At 51.9% G+C, this 20086-nt stretch overlaps 1 protein-coding gene across 6 annotated transcripts in view; it reads right to left on the reverse strand.

Annotated features, from left to right (window-relative positions):
* The window catches only part of FAM83H (family with sequence similarity 83 member H), a 44890-nt gene that overhangs the window by 15844 nt on the left and 8960 nt on the right, over window positions 1-20086 (reverse strand). For 5 of the 6 annotated variants that reach the window (XM_048482627.1, XM_048482630.1, XM_048482624.1 and 2 more), the window contains exon 2: window positions 2878-3347. In XM_048482627.1, the coding sequence (XP_048338584.1) occupies window positions 2878-3333 (456 nt within the window). In that variant the 5' untranslated portion in view covers window positions 3334-3347. Of the gene's footprint in view, window positions 1-2877; window positions 3348-3685; window positions 3708-20086 lie in introns of those variants that run through there. The other variant, XM_048482625.1, reaches the window with a different exon arrangement.

Here is a 20086-nt window from a genome sequence, read left to right on the forward strand (position 1 = left end):
AATTCTATTTGGACGTGCCCACAGAGAGGGCTCTGAGTGCCACCTCTAGCACCCGTGCCATAGGTTCGCCACCACTGTCCTATAAGGTCGGAGTGATTGCAGTCAGGTCAGTTCTGCCTCTTTGCATGAGAACATGAAGCTGCCAATACTGACTCAGCTCACTGGCTTAATAGGGTAGTCTTGTCTACTCAGAGTGGCAGCAGAGCACCCGAGTCTCAGGCAGAGAACTGTTGCGTCCCCTTCCCTCGGATTCTCTTAACTGAGGATACCGAGGATTCAGCCCAGAACCACTCTCTGTGCTGAGCAGGGGCTGTAGCAGAAGAACATCAACACAGTATGCGGGATCAGAGCAGTGAGGGCCCATGAAGTCCAGGATAAGAGTCACACAGCAGCCAAATACTTGTCCTGGAGGGCCAAAAATAGGATGCAAAAACTGACGCCTCCAGAGGTTTGCTGCCTCCGTCGGTGAAAGCTCCCTTCGGGCACCAGGGCTCATAGCCCTCGAGGGACCTCTCCACCATGCATCTCTGTAACCCCCTTGTAAAACTGTAGATGCTCGTGGCCATGATTGTTCGGGCTGCTTGATCTCCTGCTATGCTGCTGCTATTCATCGGCCAGTGGAAGAAAAAGGCATCTTAAATTCACTGTGGGCAGGACAGCCGTAAGTGACAGCATGATGCCACCATTGTGACTGCACCCTCCCATGCCCTTGCCCCGTCCCAGACTCCCACTGGCTGGCAACCCTGCCATCACTACCTCCGCTGCCAATTAATTCCACAGTTTAATTACTTGTTGAGTACAGAAGTATTTGCTTTCATCTGTCCTGAACCTGTTTCTCAACAACTTCAATAGGTACCTCCAAATTCAAGTGGTAGGAGAGAAGGAAAAAAATCTCCCTCTAATCACTGTCTCCACCCAGGCATAATTTTATAAACCTCTTCCATGTCTCCCCTCAGCTTTCATTTTGGTTGTTTTTTCCACAGACAAAGTCATAGAATCTCCAAACCTCTCTCAAAGGAAAAGATCTGACCCCGCAATCATCTCGGTTGCCTTCCTCCGTACCCCCCCTTCCAGCTCTGCAAAATCCCCACCCCGCTTTTTCTGCCAGCAACTTCCTCTGGAGTGTCCACCCTTTGGTCAGAGGAGCTCTTGCTGGACCCAAGTCCCGATCTGGTTCAGCTGTCAAGGTCAAGAAGGTTTGTCTTTCTCAGTGGATGCGGCCATGATTCCAAGCAGTTCACAGTTGGCTCCCCACCTGCTGACATTATGGTCCACTAAAATCTGCCATGGAATCATGGTGGATAAAAATCAGTGGTGTTTTTTTTAATTAGAAAGTTGAATTTTTAAAGTTTAAATCAGTTTTTTAAATAAAATGCTTTTTGAGGAAAAATATATGTAAAGAGATTTATATTTAATATATGTTATACTCCAAGGACAATGTTTTTAAATTATGTAGCATGAGACTGTATATTCATACAAGGTTTAAATTTTTGGTAAATTAATTCCACTAATCCCTTCACAATGTTATATGCTTCCTGAAGTTTCTATAAGATTATTTTGGGGGATTTTTCCATCTAGAAAATGTTATCACAGATGCTTAGTTTTATTTGCAGTTCTCAAAACTGAATTTGTGTCTGCAAAGAAAACATGCCTTTTCTTCATGGTAAAATATTATTTAAAATACACACAGTTTAGAAAAAGATCTTAATTCAATCTGCATACACAGAATCAACCACTTACACCTGAATTGCTACATTTCAAGAAGTTCAATGAATAGAAGATTGTTCGCAGTGGAATAGATCTGCACAAGGAGCTAAGTGTGAGGAGGGAGAGGCAAGCAGAAAGAATTAAAGTGAAACTTTTCAAGCAGAATACTCCACAAGTCTTGGGATCTTTGTGTGTATAGTCTGAGGTTTGTCATATTATTCTTTCCCCGGAACAGAAAATCTATAATGGCAGCAAGCCATAAAAGAGACCTAGTTTTGGAATATTTTAATGAAGTTCCTCTGGCTATGGTTACGGCAGGCACAGGGTATCCAATGTCCCCAGGCGCACACCATTTGGTCACGTGGGAGGTGGGTCGCTGGGCACCGGCCGGGTTCTTGCACTCGGCCTCTCCTGTGGCATGGCGACCTGGCTGGTGCCTAGCGGCTGCCCACTTTGCAGAACAGCCTGCCTGAGGCGGTGAGGAAGGCCCCCACTCTCCTGGCTTTCTGCGCATGAGGCAAACCTGAGCCATTCAAGAGGGATTTTCTATACAGACAATAGGGTTGTGCTGTTACAAAACAATTGGGTAAAGGGTTACGGATCGTGGTCTGTACTTCTATATTGTGTAGCTCACACTGGTTGATGCTGCAGGTAGGATCCTACTATGTCATTTTTGCATTGTTTAAAGCATCAATACATTTTGCTTTAAGTTGGTTTTCAGATTTCTGCTTGTCTGTTTCCAAATTTTTATAATCCAAACAGTTTTGCGTTGTCCCATCCTGTTGATCATATTAACTTACACTGTGTAATTTGTCTTGAGTCCCAGAAAGACCGACTGCAAAATAAATAAATGCTCTCCTGAAGAGTTTATCAAAGCAAATTGGCCTGTAGTCTGTTGCAGCAACACACATTTATTCTAGCGTCAGCATCCATGAGGCAGAGTTCCTCCTGCACTAGATGCCTGGCGTGTGCAGCTCTGCCTCTGTCCTTGCACCTGAGGTAGTAAACTCTGACTCACAAAAACTTACACTGGAATAAATTTTGTTCATCCCTCAGGGGTCACTGGGCTCCTTTTCTATTTAATAACTTTTATTCCATTTATAATAACAAATATGCTCTTTTTAACATATCAATGGCGTATCATTCGCCCAACCCCGTGCCGCAACTCACCTGTTGTGCTGCACGAATCATCCTGCGAGCCTCCTCCTTGATGCTGGGATTGTCCGGGGGTGGGGGTTGCACCAGAGTTGTCACCTCAGTGCCCCTAAAACCAAAGACCATTGGCCAGCCCAGATCCAGCTCTGGGACGGCCAGGTCAGAATTCATAGGCCAGTAAGTCCCAGAAGAGCCATCCGCCTCCGTGTCACCTGGGCCAGAGTCCGTGCTGCTGCCGCCCTCCTGGCTGCCATACTGGGGCTTCTGCAGGTGCCGGGTGATGTGCTCCACCTCTGAGGCACAGAGGAAGTCCGGGGCTCCTTCCTCCGTCAGGAACTGGTGGTAGCTCTCCTCACCCTCCTCAGCCAGCTTATCCAGCGCCAGGCGGTAATACTCCTTGTAGTGAGGAGGAAGGTAGTTGGGGTCCAGGGGATTGTCCCCCTGCGAGGAACTCTGTGACCGTCGAGCCATAACGGCAGAGGATGCTGCGGAAACCAGAGAAGCCACGTGAACACAGGAATGTCAAGAATCCCATCATACACAGTCCCTCCACTGCCCCAGGTCAATGCACCAATGCTTGGGAAACTGAGCCATTCCTATACACGCTCTCTATTAGGGCCAAACGCTGATCTCACTCAGGGCACACATTGCTTATTTGCTGACCCCCTCCCCCACCTCATGAAACATGTCTCCACCCATAAGGGAAGGGCGACTGACGGGCCTCTCCCGGGGCTCTCAGAAGCACCCTCAGTGGCACATTCCTTTGGATAACAGCCTGCCCGAAATGGTCCTCGACAAACGGGCCCGGTGTCTCTCTACAGACCTTTCCTGAAAAAAATCCCTGGGTTCCACATTCAAGCCAGAAGCAGTCCAGTGGCATTTGTGGAAATGACGCCCAGCGTGCAAAGGTCAAGGGAGAAGCCGAGCAGAGCAGCTCAGAGTCTACGGGCGGGCGGGCGGGCGGGCGGGCGAGAGAAACAGACTAGGATCACAACAGCTTCACACGATTTCCCCCCCTTGACATAGAGTGGTGCCCCCCCCCAATACACAGGGTGCTGTTGTGATAACAGAGACATGGCCCTGGCAAGAGCAGAATGCAGCCACCAGACTGACCAGGAGAACAGCCAGGGAGACCAACAGGAACTGAGCCCTTGTGACACTTGGAGCTGCAGCGACAGAGAGGGACGAAAGGGGCCCCAGGTCAGCCGCCACTCTCCAGGCAAGCTCCCCTGTTATCACCACCACCACCCCCCAGTGCCCGCGACTCAGCCAATCCCACAGCTGACTCCGCAGTTCCCAGTCCCACCCATTCACCCCTGGGGGTCTCTCATTCAGACAAACCTCATGAGGTCAGATCTAATGTTAACCAACAAGATACAGCTGCTGCAGAATGTATACTGGGTGTCAAATCTTGCTCAAGTCTGGAAGGAAGACATGACAGGAAACCTCATTTGCTTTGCAGAGAAAACTTCTAACAACTTAAGGGAACCTGTGTCCTGTGGATTTCCCATTCCTGGAGGTCAGGAAATCTGCACAAAGAAAGCATAGGCAGACTGGCCTGTCACTTATGGCAAAAGCCCCTGGTGGGCCACCGCCTGCCCTGGATGCCCCTCAGATGCCCACTGCAAGGTTAAGCCAAGTGGTCTCTCCTTGCCTTGGACCTGGACGTGGGGATAGACAAGCACCTGCCCAAGTCCACCACCACCACGGTCATCCCCACTGCTGCCTGGACAATGGGAGCCCACCAACAGGAGCCAACCAGACTCTGTCACACAACAGGAGCCCACATGGCTCAGTCGCTGTAGGACTGTCCAAACATCTCCATCCACTGCTGTAGAAAGGAATTCGCCTCTGGTGCCGGGGTTAGAGTTCACAAGGCTTTCCCTGGAAAGGATGTGTTTCTCTACCCTCTTCACCAGGACAACTTTGCCTGGAGCTCTGGCACTGAGCAGGGGGTTGGACTAGATGGCCTAGATGGGCCCTTCCAACTCTATGGCTCTACAAGGCCTGGGAACTGCCGACCTCATGCCAAGTAAAAGCTGCTGTTGCGGAGGAGACGGAGCAGTTGGCAGGGTACAGGTAGGCAGCTCAGCCTTACCCCGTCCATGGCAACCAGATCCAAGACTTCATCCAAGAGATGCCGCTGTGGGTGACAGGCATTCCCCCGGCACTCATAAGAAGGAACAATCTGTTTGGAAAGCAACGGGTGGGAAGCTACTGACGCCCTCCCCTCTCTCTTTTTCCCAAGAAAGCCTCTGGCAGAAGGCAGTTTGGAGCAATGGAGGATCGATTCTTTGAGGTGGCGCTCCCCATTCTCCAGCAAACCTGCCGCACTCCCAATCACAGCACAAACTGGGGTGGCCAGCTGTGAATTGGAAAATGCCTGGAGATTTCTGGGGTGGAGCCTGAGGCGAGCGGGGTTTGGGGAGGGGAGGAACTCCAGCGGGGTGTCATCAGTGGTGGGATTAAAATAATTTAACTGGTTGTTAACAAGCACCATTTTAATAACCGGTTCTGCCAAAGTGGTGCAAACCGTCTGAATCCCACCACTGGGCGTGATGCCACAGAGACCACCTTCCACAGGGGCCATTTTCTTCAGGTGAACTGAGTTGTGGAGTTTGGAGATCAATTCCAGAAGATCTCCAACCACCACCTGGAGATTGGCAACTGAGCACAAAACCACTTGCACCTGCCAAGCTTCCCCAGTGCAGGAAGTCCGGCCTCCTTCCCTCCGACTGTCAGGGCTGGTCGAGTGGAAGGTGTTTCCTGCAAGGAATGTTTCATATTCAGGTGTGTACAATTGACTGTACAACTAGGAATCATGGAGTTGGAAGAGACCCCAAGGGCCATCAAATCCAACCCCCTGCCATGCAGGAACACACAATCAAAGCACTCCCGACATATGATCATCCAGTCTCTGTTTAATATCCTCCAAAGGAGGAGACTCCACCATTCTCTGAGGCAGTGAATCCCACTGTTGAACAGCCCTGACAGTCAGAAAGTTCTTCCTAATGTTTAGGTGGAATCTCTATTCCTGCACTTTGAATCCATTGTTCTGCGACCTAGCCTCTGAGGCAGCAGAAAACAAGCTTGCCTATCATGTCCCCCCTTAAACTTCGCTTCTCAGGCTAGGCACCGCTAGCTCCCTAAGTCTCTCTTTGTAGAGCATGGATTCCAGAACTTTTACCATTTTTGGCTGCCCTCCTCTGGACACATTCCAGCTTGTCAATATCCTTCTTGGTGGCCAAATTTGTGGATGATACCAAATTATGTAGAGTGGTGAGAACCGCAAAGGATTGCAAAGAGCTCCGAGCGGACCTTGATAAATTAGGTGAGTGGGCTAAGAAATGGCAAATGCAGTTCAATGTAGCAAAATGCAAAGTGATGCACATAGGGGCAAAAAATCTAAACTTCACAAACACGCTACAAGGGTCAGTGCTATCAATCACAGACCAGGAAAGGGATTTGGGCTTCTTAGTTAATAGTTCCATGGGAATGTCAACTCAGTGCATGGCAGCTGTGAAAAAGGCAAACTCTATGCTGGGGATAATTAGGAAAGGAGTTGATAATAAAACGGCATGGACTGTGATGCCCTTCTATAAAGCAGTGGTGCGACCGCACTTGGAGTACTGTGTTCAGTTCTGGTTGCCACATCTCAAAAAGGACATCGAAGAGATAGAAAAAGTGCAGAGAAGGGCAACAAGGATGATTGAGGGACTGGAGCACCTTCCTTATGAGGAGAGGCTGCAGCGTTTGGGCCTCTTCAGTTTGGAGAGGAGACGTCTGAGGGGGGATAGGATTGAAGTCTATAAAATTATGCATGGGGTAGAAAATGTTGACAGAGAGAAATTTTTCTCTCTTTCTCACAATACTAGAACCAGGGGGCATCCATTGAAAATGCTGGGGGGAAGAATTAGGACTAATAAAAGAAAGAAACACTTCTTCACGCAACGTGTGATTGGTGTTTGGAATATGCTGCCACAGGAGGTGGTGATGGCCACTCACCTGGATAGCTTTAAAAGGGGCTTGGACAGATTGATGGAGAAGTCAATCTATGGCTACCAATCTTGACCCTCCTTGATCTGAGATTGCAAATGCCTAAGCAGACCAGGTGCTCAAGAGCAGCAGCCGCAGCAGCAGGCCGTTGCGTTCACATCCTGCATGTGAGCTCCCAAAGGCACCTGGTGGGCCACTGCGAGTAGCAGAGAGCTGGACTAGATGGACTCTGGTCTGATCCAGCAAGCTAGTCCGTATGTTCTTATGTTCTAATCCCACTTGGCCGACACACACACACACCCTCGGACTTCATGGTCACTTCCTGCCCCGTAAGCTTTGACTGGCCTGTCTTTGCTTCATGGCTCCTCACATCTATCCACAGCTGTGGTGGTTTGCCCTGAGCAGTGTGTGTGCGTGTGTTTCCTCTCTGTGTTTCAATGGGGTGTTTTAAAGGTCCGTGGCTGGAATCTAAAATGTGGCCCTGCAGAGTAAGGGGGGGCTGGATGGCAGAGCTGACTGGGGTGTGTGTGCAGAGGCCGGCTGCCCCTGTTTCTCAGCCTGCTCACAGATGCACAAAGCAAGCAGAGAGCACAGCTGGAGACCTGCTGAGGGGAGAGAGGCTTCCGATGATGAGCCCACGGTTCTATCAGGACTACCTGATCCCAAAGAGAAGTTTCCCCACTTTTTTCCTAAATGTAGAATAAGATGGGGGGGGGGAGAGAGCTGTTCCTCAATCCCCAGTCCAGGTTTCCCTGACCCCAGACTCCTCGCACCTTTCCAGCTCAGATCGCTGCAGACCGTCTTGGCCCAAGGGGTGCCCAAGGGCTTAGCCTCAAAGAACAGGATAGGCTCTGCACAGAGACGGGCCTGAACAGAGGGGTGGGCTCGGCAAACCTTTGGCTCCACCCTGGGGGGGGGCCCTCATGCCGCGTGTTTGCTCTTCAGCAGAAGCAGTGGCGCTGAGGGTGTGCCTTTGGGCCGATGCCAAAGCCCACAGGGAAGCCGCACAAAGGAATGCATCCTCGGCAGAGAGGAAGCAGGCGTGCCCTTCCAGCTGTCTAGGCACGCCTATCTGGTGAGATGGCCAAGCGGGGGGGGAAGGGGGCAGACTTGTGGCTGGCTGGGTCTGCACCGGTCCCAGGAAGGACCAATTGCCCAGCCTGGTTAGAGGCAACACTCAGTACCTGGACTTTATTTCACCCAAAGCTGCAGCTTCATGAGCCCCAAATTTGCATCTCCACTCACCCCCATCCCACGGCCAGCTTTTAGGTGCCCAAGAGCTATTTGTTGAGGATGTTCCTCCATCCCCAGCCAGTGATGAGGGACCCCCAACTGGTCATGCCACGAAGCAACACCCCCATTCACAAAAGGAGAAGGAAGCAGGCCTCCTCCTCCCCAACAGCCGCCACCATGGGACACTTCCCGGATCTTCTGCTGTTTGCCAGCACCCCCACCCCACCCACCCCCAGCATGGGGGCATGACTGTTCCTCAGCACAGAGGGTGCCACGGAGCACCTCCCACAAGAGCGCTTCTACCACACCCCTCTTCCACAGCACAAGTCAACCCGGTGAGGCACGGAAGGCGATTTCCCAGGTTGATCTAGATCAGGGGTCTTCAAACTGTGGCCCTCCAGATGTTCATAGCAATGTCAGGAAGACCACGGGGAACAGAGATTGAGGGGCAGATTGGCCATTATGGCCACCAGGAGTTCTCCTGGAGGACTGGTGGCTTGCTCCCCCTCCACACACACACACCTGGGCCAAGCCAGCCCAGAGGAAAGAGGGATGGTGACCGAGGTCCACGTGGCACAGGGAAGACAGCATCTAAAGCTGCGTGGCATGGAGCAGGCTGATCCTTTTGCAGATACCCCACTGAAACAGAAACTGATTATATGAGTCTAGTGTTGGGATCCAAGAAAACAGGGACCTCCCTGGTGTGCCAGTCACTGAGGTCTCCAGGAACAATGGGTCACCAGGTGAGTTTCACTTTACTTTTTACTTTTTCTCGTACTTAATTTCTACCTCGCCCTACCCCAGCCAAAGGCCAGGCCCAGGGCAGTTTGCAGCCTCTCAGAACACATTCATGGATCACAGATCAGCTGAGGACTTCTATAGTTGTACGATGATCTTCCTGGAACAGCTCCAGGCCTCTCAAAGGAGCTTCTGAAGAAGGAGATGGTACAGGTCTGGAAATCCCCCCTTTTTTGTCATGGTTTTGGAAGTACCCTTTTTTGGGAAGATGTTTTCCCATCAACTTCTGGAAGTTGCAATGCCATTTTAGTGATTTGCAGACAGATAGAAGTGTGATGTAACATTGTTTTGCTTTAACATCCTGGTATTTTAATTGAATTGCCAGCTGCCTCCACCAGATGGAGAGGTCAGATATAATTTTGTAAATAAATAAACGAGAAGGAATCTTCCCATCCAGCTGGAAGGAGGTTGCTGCTGTGGCGCTCCTTAACAAACCCCTCCTGTACCCTAATGAAATTTCCAGCTATTAACTGTTCACTGAAACTCTCTTTGAGGCAAGATACTTGAGCAGGTGAGAATGGCCAGAATGGTATTTCTCAGCTTCAACGGAAGGTGTCTCTTTGCTGTTTCCCCCACCCCACCCCAAAGTGGCCCCTGCTGAAAAACAATCACTTTGCAGCCCCCCCCCCCCACCTTGTTTTTCAGGGCCACGCTATGGAGTCAACAAGGTCCTTAAGCTTAGAAAGGTGAAACTCCACTCATGACTGCATTGCAAGTAACACTGAGGATGTGCATTACAAAATGATATCTGGGGATTCCTCCAAAATGTCTTTGGAAAGTCCAAGCGGCCTAGGTGAGAGCAGCCACATTCCTACCAGCTACCTGTTACAACGAGCATGACACCTGTTCTTGAGGTCTCCTTATTATATATTAGGAAGACAAGACCACATGCAAGATTCATAACTAACAGTTAATGTTATGGTTACCTCAAACCTACAGCAGAAGGAAACCTTTAACTACCTGGCAAGAGTCAAAAGCCCTGGAAAGTGAAACTACTTTTGCTAAGTTTCTGAGGGTAGCAATGCAGGACAGCGGAAGAGCGAATAGATTCAAGTCCAAAAGCACCTGAGAAATTAACAAGAGGTTCGAAGCTTTCAAGAATCATTCCCTTCATCAGGTACAACCTTTGCCTCTTAAAAGCCCACTGCCTGGAAATCTTGTTTGGCCTCACAGGTGTTAACTGGACTCGCATTTAGCTGTTCTACTTTTGCTAGGGTCAATTCCAGCCCTTGCCAGCGTGGCTGTCAGAAGCGGGGGAAACACACTCAGCGGCCTGTAGACTAAAAATACCATGGCCAAGACTGCAAACAGGTTCAGCAGGCGCATATTCTGTGTTCAACATCTGTGACCATCCAGGAGCTGAGCCTCGGGGACCGCCCACCTCGAAGAGCTGCTGGCCCGCTTTGCATCAGCTTGTGAAAGAGATTCTGCCCCAGGCCAGGTCATGGATAGTTGGGCCAAGCGGGGGTGCTGCGGCCCCCACCAGTCTGCACAAAAACATGCTTGTATGAAACAATCTGGATGCGGCTCAAATGATTAAACAGCTACCAATATTATATTTATGCTCACTGGTTAGCTGATTTTCCGTAACTAAATGCAAAGCTGTGAGCTGCAAAGACAGGTGTGTGGGAGGGGGGAACACAGAAATCTCATCAGTCCGAGAACACACACGTGTGAGATACACCGCAAATCACACTGCACTACTGTTGGACTAGGTGGGAAGTAGCCAGACAAACAGGCTTGACCTGCTCCTGAACAGGCCACTGAAAAACCAGCTCTCTACTCTCAGCCAAGGAACAGATGGTGTTCAACCATCCCCACTTGGAACTTCACTTATGACAGAGTCTCTGGGAGTATTCTGCGTCTGGTCCCCAGTCAGGTCCTGGTGCAGAGGATCTGACAAATGTTTTCAGCCACCTGTTCATTAACAATCCAGCAGGACTCTGGGAAGAAACCTGAGTCTCCCACTGACCCTCGACTGCCTTTTGTTGTTCTGGCCATCTGTCCAGACTGGCCATTTGTTGCTAGTTTAGAAGGGCTCTTAAATTATGGGAAGGGTTAGGCAGGAAGATCCCCCGATGCGGAATAGGCCCCGTTATCAAAGAGAGCGGCTGGCAGCCCAGGTGTTGGGAAGACTCAGGTTGTCTCAGATGAAACTGTTGGGAACATGGTCTGCCATGGTATGAAAACATGGATGGTCCCTTTGGCTGCCACCATGTGGCAAAGCAGGTGTCTGGGGAAGGGGCGTTGCCGGTTACTCTGGGTGCCATGGCAGCGGAGGCTTCTGTGCAGCAGCCAAAGGGGTGGCTAGGAGGCACCACAGCAATGCTGGCATCTCCTGAGAGCAGGAGCTCTCCTGAGAGGTTGGGAGACCAACACAGCACTTGCTGCACGCTCTACAAAAAGCCCAGGGCAGTGGCCACTCCACACTCCAAGCAGTCTAGCAGAGAGGTCACTTGCAAGAGGCTGGCTCTAATGAAATGAAGGGCCTGAAGCCCAAGAGGAGGAGGGCAGATGAAGACCAACACCTTCCCCTTTACAGCTGGCCTTGAAGTTCAACACTTTGACCCTGTCTCCCATATAACTGTCCATCTTGGGCCACCACACACAGCTGCAAGCAAGAGCCTTCATTATCACTTGGCCAGGGTGCCAGACACGTTGTGTTACCACCATAGATTCTGTTGCCTTAGTGGGCACTGTAGAATGCCAGTACCTTGAAGGCATCACCTTCAGCGTGGCCAGAGGTGGAAGCAGAATTGACCTCAGTGGATGGGAAGGGACGATGGCTCCAGACGTCGGCATTGGTCGTTCTTTGGACTGGCCTATGTTGCAGGGTGTACTCAATGCCCATTGAAGCATTGATGGAGGCAATGCTGGAGGTGGCTGTCAGGCAGGGGCGGCCAGCCCCGACAATGGCTTTTGGTCAGCGGTATAGGCATAGTCATATACTCCCCCTTGTAATGCTGTCGGGAATCATGGGTCTGGAGTAGAATGTGATGCCAACTCCATGAAGCCTGATGCTGGTAACTCAAGACAGCCCCAGCATCATATGGGAGGGCAGCAACAGACAAGAATCCGTGGTCTGGGCTCACTGTCATGGACCGTCTCCAATGGCAACAAGAGGCATTCCACGGCCTTCTTGGTCATTGGGCTGTCACTTGACCTGCTTACACAGAAGGCAATGCAGAGGTTCTAGCAAATTAGCCCTGTGCAGAAGGCTTGAAATTCCTGCCTGATCCATGGTGTGTGGCTCTCTCTGCACAGCTTCGACTGGAACATGAATTCCATTTGCATCAGGCAAGGAATCAAATTCAAGAGCCACTAATCATAACATTAAGACAACACAGTAGGTCCTTCAGCAAGGTCCAGAAAACAGGAAGACCATTGCTCCTCCTAAGCCAGTGATGGCGAACCTTTTCGAGACCGAGTGCAGCCCAAACTGCAACCCAAAACCCACTTATTTATCGCAAAGTGCCAACACGGCAATTTAACCTGAATACTGAGGTTTTAGTATAGAAAAGATGGTTGGCTCCAAGGTGCGCGTGACTCGGGAGTAAGCTTGGTGGTAGTCGGTGGCTTTGCTTTGAAGCAACTGTGCAACGCTTCAAACGGGTGAATCACGACCCTAGGAGGGTTTACTCTGAAGCAAACCCCACTGCCAGCAACTGAGCTTACTCCCAGATCACGCTTTCGTTCTTCCCATGAAAATCAGTGGGGTTTAACAGCGCTTAACAGGGTTACCTACACTGCTTCCCCAAAACTAGGTCTTAGGTTTAAAGCTAATAATCTCCCTGAAATAATTACATTATTATCACATGACGAACTCTGTGCCCGCGTGCCCGCAGAGGGGGATCTGAGCGCCACCTCTGGCACCCGTGTCATAGGTTCGCCACCACTGTCCTAAGCCCATCATAGAAGACCATCTTAAACTTATTGTCAGCTATGGAGACATCAGACTGGTGGACTGCCATGTGATAAGCTGTGGCCCAAACCAGTCCAGGCAGAGAAAACCAGGGTTATGGCTTTGCACAACCACTAGCAGCAAAGTCCTAAAGAATGCTTGCGTGGTGCTACACACCAGAACTTCACAGGCTGCTTGCCCTGGTAGAAAATAAATTTGGGGTGGGAAGAGGACGTGTCTGGGTCTTTGTGTGGAAAAATCAACTGGTCAGTCCCTGGTAAAATGATGGGAAAACTTGATCCAGAATCTACCTCCAGGTGCCAGTGGCCACAGCCGGTTTCTGCAGGCTGCACACGTGGGTGCGTGTGGTTGGCAGCATCTTCTTACAAGAGCCCAGCTGAACTGGACTGTAGTGATTTTTATTTGCAAGATACCTAAAGGACCATCTTCTCCCTCATGAACCAGCTGGGCAGACGAGATCTCAGCTAGAGGCCCTCCTCCAAGTCTCCTCGTCTGCAGCAGCACCTGGGTTATGGAACTTCAGAGCTCAGGGGAACATGGGCCAACCAGCACCAAGCAGATCGGAGCTCCTTTCCCAAGCAGATCTGAGCTCCTGAGGATTACAAGTGGCATGCCCAGTGTTTGCCTACTGTGACGATCTGATTTGTAGCCGTTCTTCATTGTTTTTAGTTGCATGGAGGCTTCCTTCTGTCATTTTGTCATTCTGTCATTTGTTTTAATCTGCTGCCAATCTTCCTGTTGACCTTGGGGCATTTTTGTTTAAGTTCATGCGAGCCTCTTTGAATGCCGAGTTCAGACCAAAAGATCACACGTGCATGGGTGTTTGCATCCTTCTTTGCTGAATTCATCCACTAGTCATTTTTATCCTACTTTTCTCCTGAATGGGAACCCAAAGCAGTTTACTACTACCCAGCAAGCCTCGAGGTCAAAGTGGGAATTCACACCTGACCCTCCCAGACCTGAGGCCAGCTCTCAAACCACTACATGCCACTGGCTGTCAGCCCCAGGCAGGTTTTACGGTGGCATTCCCTCCCTCCCTCCCTCCCTCCCTCCCTCCCTCCCAACTCACCCATTCTGCAGCAGCTTCATTGGACCAGCACCAGCCTCAACTCATCCCCACACTTGGCTCCCCTCCTCTCCTCCTGCCCCGCCCCAGAATGTCAGACGAGCCCTGCTGGACCCGGCTAGCCGGCCATCTGGTCCAGCACACTGGCAGCGGCCAGCTCCAACAGGGCAGGGAGGTTGAGGGCCCCCCGTGCTGGCATTCAGCCACCTGCTCTCCCTGCACAGAGAGGCTCCCTACAGCTCCCCGGCCACTGATGGGCCTCTTGTCCCCACATCTCTCTCCCCCCCTCAGCCATCCATCCTCATGGCCAGGACTGTAACCACTGGCAGTCATGGCCACAATTTGATGACATGTTGCGTGAAAAAGTGCAGCAACAGCTGGGTTATCTGGCATTCACGGGGAATGCATAGCCAATTAATCACATTTCAGCTAGATTTTATTTGTTTGTTTGATTTATAGGCCTTCTTTCTCCATGGCGGCTCAGGGCGACTTACAACAAACTAATAGATTAAAACATAAATGCTTGGCGTGCCGCCCCCCGCCCCCCCCAGTGATGCTAAGGCACTCCAGATGTTAAGGACTACAATTCCCATCAGCCCCTGCCAGCATGGCCAATTGTAGTCCTTAACATCTGGAGTGCCAAAGGTTCGCCACCACGATGCTAAACCAACTAATTGAGGGGGACAGAGAAAACAGGGGAAGGGAGGGAGGGAAAGAGAGAGAAAGGGACCAGGAAGGGGATACAGAAGCAGCTCTGTCTTAAGAACATAAGAACATAAGAACAAGCCAGCTGGATCAGACCAGAGTCCATCTAGTCCAGCTCTCTGCTACTCACAGTGGCCCACCAGGTGCCTTTGGGAGTTCACATGTAGGATGTGAAAGCAATGGCCTTCTGCGGCTGTTGCTCCCGAGCACCTGGACTGTTAAGGCATTTGCAATCTCAGATCAAAGAGGATCAAGATTGGTAGCCATAAATTGACTTCTCCTCCATAAATCTGTCCAAGCCCCTTTTAAAGCTATCCAGGTTAGTGGCCATCACCACCTCCTGTGGCAGCATATTCCAAACACCAATCACACGTTGCGTGAAGAAGTGTTTCCTTTTATTAGTTCTAATTCTTCCCCCCAGCATTTTCAATGGATGCCCCCTGGTTCTAGTATTGTGAGAAAGAGAGAAAAATTTCTCTCTGTCAACATTTTCTACCCCATGCATAATTTTATAGACTTCAATCATATCCCCCCTCAGACGTCTCCTCTCCAAACTAAAGAGTCCCAAACGCTGCAGCCTTTCCTCATAAGGAAGGTGCTCCAGTCCCTCAATCATCCTTGTTGCCCTTCTCTGCACTTTTTCTATCTCTTCAATATCCTTTTTTGAGATGTGGTGACCAGAACTGAACACAGTACTCCAAGTGTGGTCGCACCACGGCTTTATATAAGGGCATGACAATCTTTGCAGTTTTATTATCAATTCCTTTCCTGATTATCCCCAGCATAGAGTTTGCCTTTTTCACAGCTGCCATGCATTGAGTTGACATTCCCATGGAACTATCAATTAAGACGCCTAAATCCCTTTCCTGGTCTGTGACTGATAGCACTGACCCCTGTAGCGTGTATGTGAAGTTTGGATTTTTTGCCCCTATGTGCATCACTTTGCATTTTGCTACATTGAACTGCATTTGCCATTTCTTAGCCCACTCACCTAATTTATCAAGGTCCGCTTGGAGCTCCTCGCAATCCTTTGTGGTTCTCACCACCCTACATAATTTGGTATCATCTGCAAACTTGGCCACCACGCTACCCACCCCTACTTCCAGGTCATTTATGAATAGGTTAAAGAGCACTGGTCCCAATACGGATCCTTGGGGGACACCACTCCCCACATCTCTCCATTGTGAGAATTTCCCATTTACACCTTACACCAGGGTCTTACTGGCCCTGCAGAGCTGTCCCAGGTCCCACCAGGCCCTGGTCTCATTCGACAGAGAATTTGCCAGGCTGGGGCTTTGGTCCTGGTTTCTGGGCCAGGGGCCACCAATAAGTTGTTGTCCATACGACAGAGTGCTCTTTTATGGCTAGGGTTATGCTTCCTGTTCTGCCCTCACCCAACCTGGCAGAAACCACAGAGACCAAACCATTTGGAGCAGCCCAGCAACAGCCCTCCGTCCCCCCCGCCCAAATGGCCTCTCACTGAGCCACTCTATGCCGTAGGCAGGCAGGCAGGCAGGCAGGCAGGCAGGCAGCCCCCCCTGGCAGGCAGACAGCCCCCCCTGGTCTGCAGCAGGTGGTAGGAGCTGGCCCACAATGCTGCCACTGCAGCCCACCTCCTGGGCAGAGCCGACAGACCCATTAGTTAAGACCTCCATCACAACTCATGGACAGAGAGCAAACCCAAAGCCTAGCAAAGCAGTAAGTGCCCCTGAAGCTCCACTGACGCTCCCCGGGAGAGCACGGGTGGGGCCGGGGGCTTGGGGGCACTGCATAATCTCAGCGCCTCCCCTGTCCAACCTCACACCAGGAGTTCAGAGCAGCATTCCTGCCTGTAATTCCTCACCATCCCTCCAACAGCAGGAGTGCCAGAGGATGCCAGGACACGGCACGTCCACGTGGGCGCAGTATGGACAACCTTGGCACAGTTGAGGGTATCCCAGGAGGCGAGACATACTCTGCGAGCATCAGGCCACAAGCCAGCCCCACGATGCCCACACACCACCTGACCGCACACAGGCGGGGAGACTCAGCGGAGCTGCAGGGACACATCTCCAGCGCCACCGGCTTACTGGAGATGCTGCTGGGAGGGGTGGTCAAGGATGCCCCCCCCCGCCACTCTCTGAGAGACAGCAGACAGGCAGAGGACAATGAAGAGGAGGTCAGCAGGAAAGAGAAGGGTGGCCTGGGCAAGGGAGGGTGAAGTCAAGGAAGGTGGGGCAAGGCATGCAGAGGCAGGGAGCGACTGCGTTGACAACCAGAGTCCGCCCCCACACAAGGCTGGCACGGACACGGCGAATCTGGGCCATGTTCGGCAAAGAACAGGCAGCTCCAGCCCAAAGACTACCTGGTGCCTGCACGAGTGTATGAGCAGAGTCTGAGTGCCCACCATGGCCCATGGGAGGCAACTACCAAGACACGTCACTTCCAAAACAGTGCTGACCGGGACAGTGTAACTCCAGAGCATTCCCAGACGTCAGCCCCTGGAACAGCTGCCACGGCCTCCGCCTGCATCACCTGCCCGGGGGGCTCCTTCTCCACGTGCCCGGCAGAGAGGGTGGCAGGGCTGGCCACAGACGTCTCGCTGCCAATTGGAAACAGTCCAGGGGCCACCAGCAGGCACTGGGTAACTATGGAGAATCCACCCACAGCAGGGATGGGGGGGGGGGGCAGAACTTTCAGATGTTGGAGATCTGGGGACTCCACCCTGCCCCAGTCCAAGTGAGCAAGTTGCACCTGGGATCCCCCCTCCCCCAACACAGCATGTAACAGAACGAACACCACGTGCCGTCATGGCCAGGACCCAGGGAAGGATCTTCACCCAGGCCAGAAGATGAGGGTGGGCACACCAGTTGCCAGGGGCAACAAGGGATGGCCCAGAAAGCCCACCCCGGACTCAGGATGGGGTGGGGCTACAGAGCCTTCCAATGGATGGCCCCAGGTTGCATTTTGAAGAATCCAGCCTCCTCCTCCCCCTCCAAAAATAATGAGCCACCCTAGGCATGCTTCCCGCACGGGACCCCGATGAAAAGCAGGAACGGGAAGGAGGATCCGGCTCTCTACTTCTCCTCTACGTCCACTGGAACACCAGGCCTTCCTCCCCAGCCAAGCCTCCAGCCCCAGCCCCTGGATGGAAGCTCAACGTTCCTGCATCTGCCACAACCACCAGAAATCCTGTCAGAACTCCCTGCCCCCATTTCCAGATATTCTGGGGGTCCCTGGTCCCCGGAGGCTCAGCAACTGGGCTTGTGTGCGAGTGACGACCTGGCAACCCACCAACCCCCTTTTGCCCATCCAGCTGGGAATGTGGAACTTCCCATCATCAACCAGCACACTGAACAATGCAGAACCCCCCCCCCCCGCCCACACACACACACACTGTTGCAACGGACAAAGGATTCCTTGCCTCTGAAAAGCTCTTGAGACCCAAGAAATCTGGTTGGTCTCCAAGGCACAACTGGACCTTAATGTTGCTCCTCTTCCACCCTTCCAGTTTGTTTTGCCTTCTTCTTGCATTGTGGAGCCAGACCCCCCCCCCTTCCCCCCGAAGGGGCTGACTCCTTGTCTGTGGCAGCCAGAGGGATGCTGGGACTCCGCATGAGCTCCCCCACCATCACATTCAGGCCACCACATTCAGACTGGTTCAAATTGATTGATTGATTGATTGATTGATTGATTGATTGATTGATTGATTGATTGATTGATTGATTGATTTATTAATTATATTTGTATACCGCCCTCCCCAAAGGCTCAGGGCGGTTTCCAACAACATAAAAATTTAAAACATCACAAATATAAGTTAATTAAAATACATAAAATATTAAACTAGAGATGGCTTCAACTATTCTATTCTATTCCCCCTTTTATGAACCCACGGGAGGCCAGATGTTTACTTATTATTGCGGTTGATATCATCCCGGCTGGCCAAACGCCTGGCGGAACAGAGTCCGTCTTGCAGGCCCGGCGGAAACTCTGTAAGTCCCGCAGGGCTCTGATCTCACCTGGAAGCCTGTTCCGCCAGGTAGGGACCAGAGCCGTAAAAGCCCTGGCCCTTGTAGAGGCCAGCCGGATCGCCTTGGGGCCAGGGATCACCAGTAGGTCCGCCTCCGATGAACGGAGGGGCCTAGAAGGGCGATATAGGGAGAGGCGGTCCCTTAGATATGCAGGGCCAAGGCCGCGAATGGCTTTAAAGGTCAAAACCAAAACTTTAAACATGACCCGGTACTCGATCGGCAGCCAGTGCAGTTGGTATAGGACCGGAGTAATCCGGTCCCTCGCTGTTACTCCGGAAAGGAGTCTGGCTGCCGCATTCTGTACGAGTTTCAGTTTCCGGATCATGGCCAAAGGTAAGCCCGCGTAGAGCGAGTTACAGTAGTCTAATCTAGAGGTGACCGTGGCATGGATCACAGTGGCCAGATCAGAACGGGAGAGATACGGGGCCAGTTGCCATGCCTGCCGCAGATGGTAAAAAGCTGCCTGGGCTGTCTGGGTGACCTGGGCCACCAATGATAGAGATGGATCCAGAGTCACCCCCAGGCTCTTGGCGGACGAAGTTAATTTTAACGTCTCGCCAAGAAGGGTAGGCAGGCCAAAGGCCACCGGACACTCCCCCCGGCCCAGCCACAGGACCTCCGTCTTAGTGGGATTCAACTTCAGCCGACTTGCACTCAACCAACCAGCCACAGCATCAAGACAACGCTGGAGAGCATCAGGGCCGAGGTCGGGCTGCCCTCCATTGTGAACAAGAGCTGGGTGTCATCAGCGTGTTGGTGACACCGCAGCCCAAAACTCCGAACTAGACTCGCCAGGGGGTGCATGTAGATATTAAAAAGCATCGGGGAGAGTATCGCTCCTTGCGGCACCCCACACATAATGGGGCGACGCTTGGAGATCTCACCCCCCGATGCCACCTGCTGTCCCCGATCTCGGAGGAACGAGATCAGCCAATTTAAGGCTGAATCTCGAACCCCGATACCAGCGAGGCGGTGGACCAAAAGGTCGTGGTCTACCATATCGAACGCTGCGGTGAGATCTAACAACACCAACAACGCCGAACCGCCTCTGTCCAAGTGTAGTTGGAGGTCGTCCACAACAGTGACCAGCACCGTCTCGGTCCCATGACCAGGGAGGCCAGGTCCCAATTCTCCCCCTTGCTCACGTGAGCCTCCTCACTCCTGACCACCCAGTTGAAGAATCCACTCACACAGCAACACAGCCCCCTGAAGACAGGACTCGCTTGCCCTGGACAGGCCCCGGGGGGGAGGGTGCCCGTGACCTCGCCCCAGCACCCCACAGCCCTCTCTGCAGGGCCCCAATGCATGCACACGCTCCACTTCTGCAGACGGCCCCCGAAACGTGGGCATGCGCCACTCTAAAAACGTGGTTCATTTTCAGCCTCAGCAGGCAATCCAAGCAGCGCCCCATCACTCGTCACAACGTGGATTCAGTCATCCCGCCCCCAAGCCGGCACCCATACAGAAAAGGGAAGCTCTTTCTGCCACGGTCCG

The sequence above is a fragment of the Sphaerodactylus townsendi genome, unplaced genomic scaffold, assembly GCF_021028975.2.
Source record: "Sphaerodactylus townsendi isolate TG3544 unplaced genomic scaffold, MPM_Stown_v2.3 scaffold_19, whole genome shotgun sequence".
In the NCBI taxonomy this organism is placed as follows: domain Eukaryota; kingdom Metazoa; phylum Chordata; class Lepidosauria; order Squamata; family Sphaerodactylidae; genus Sphaerodactylus; species Sphaerodactylus townsendi.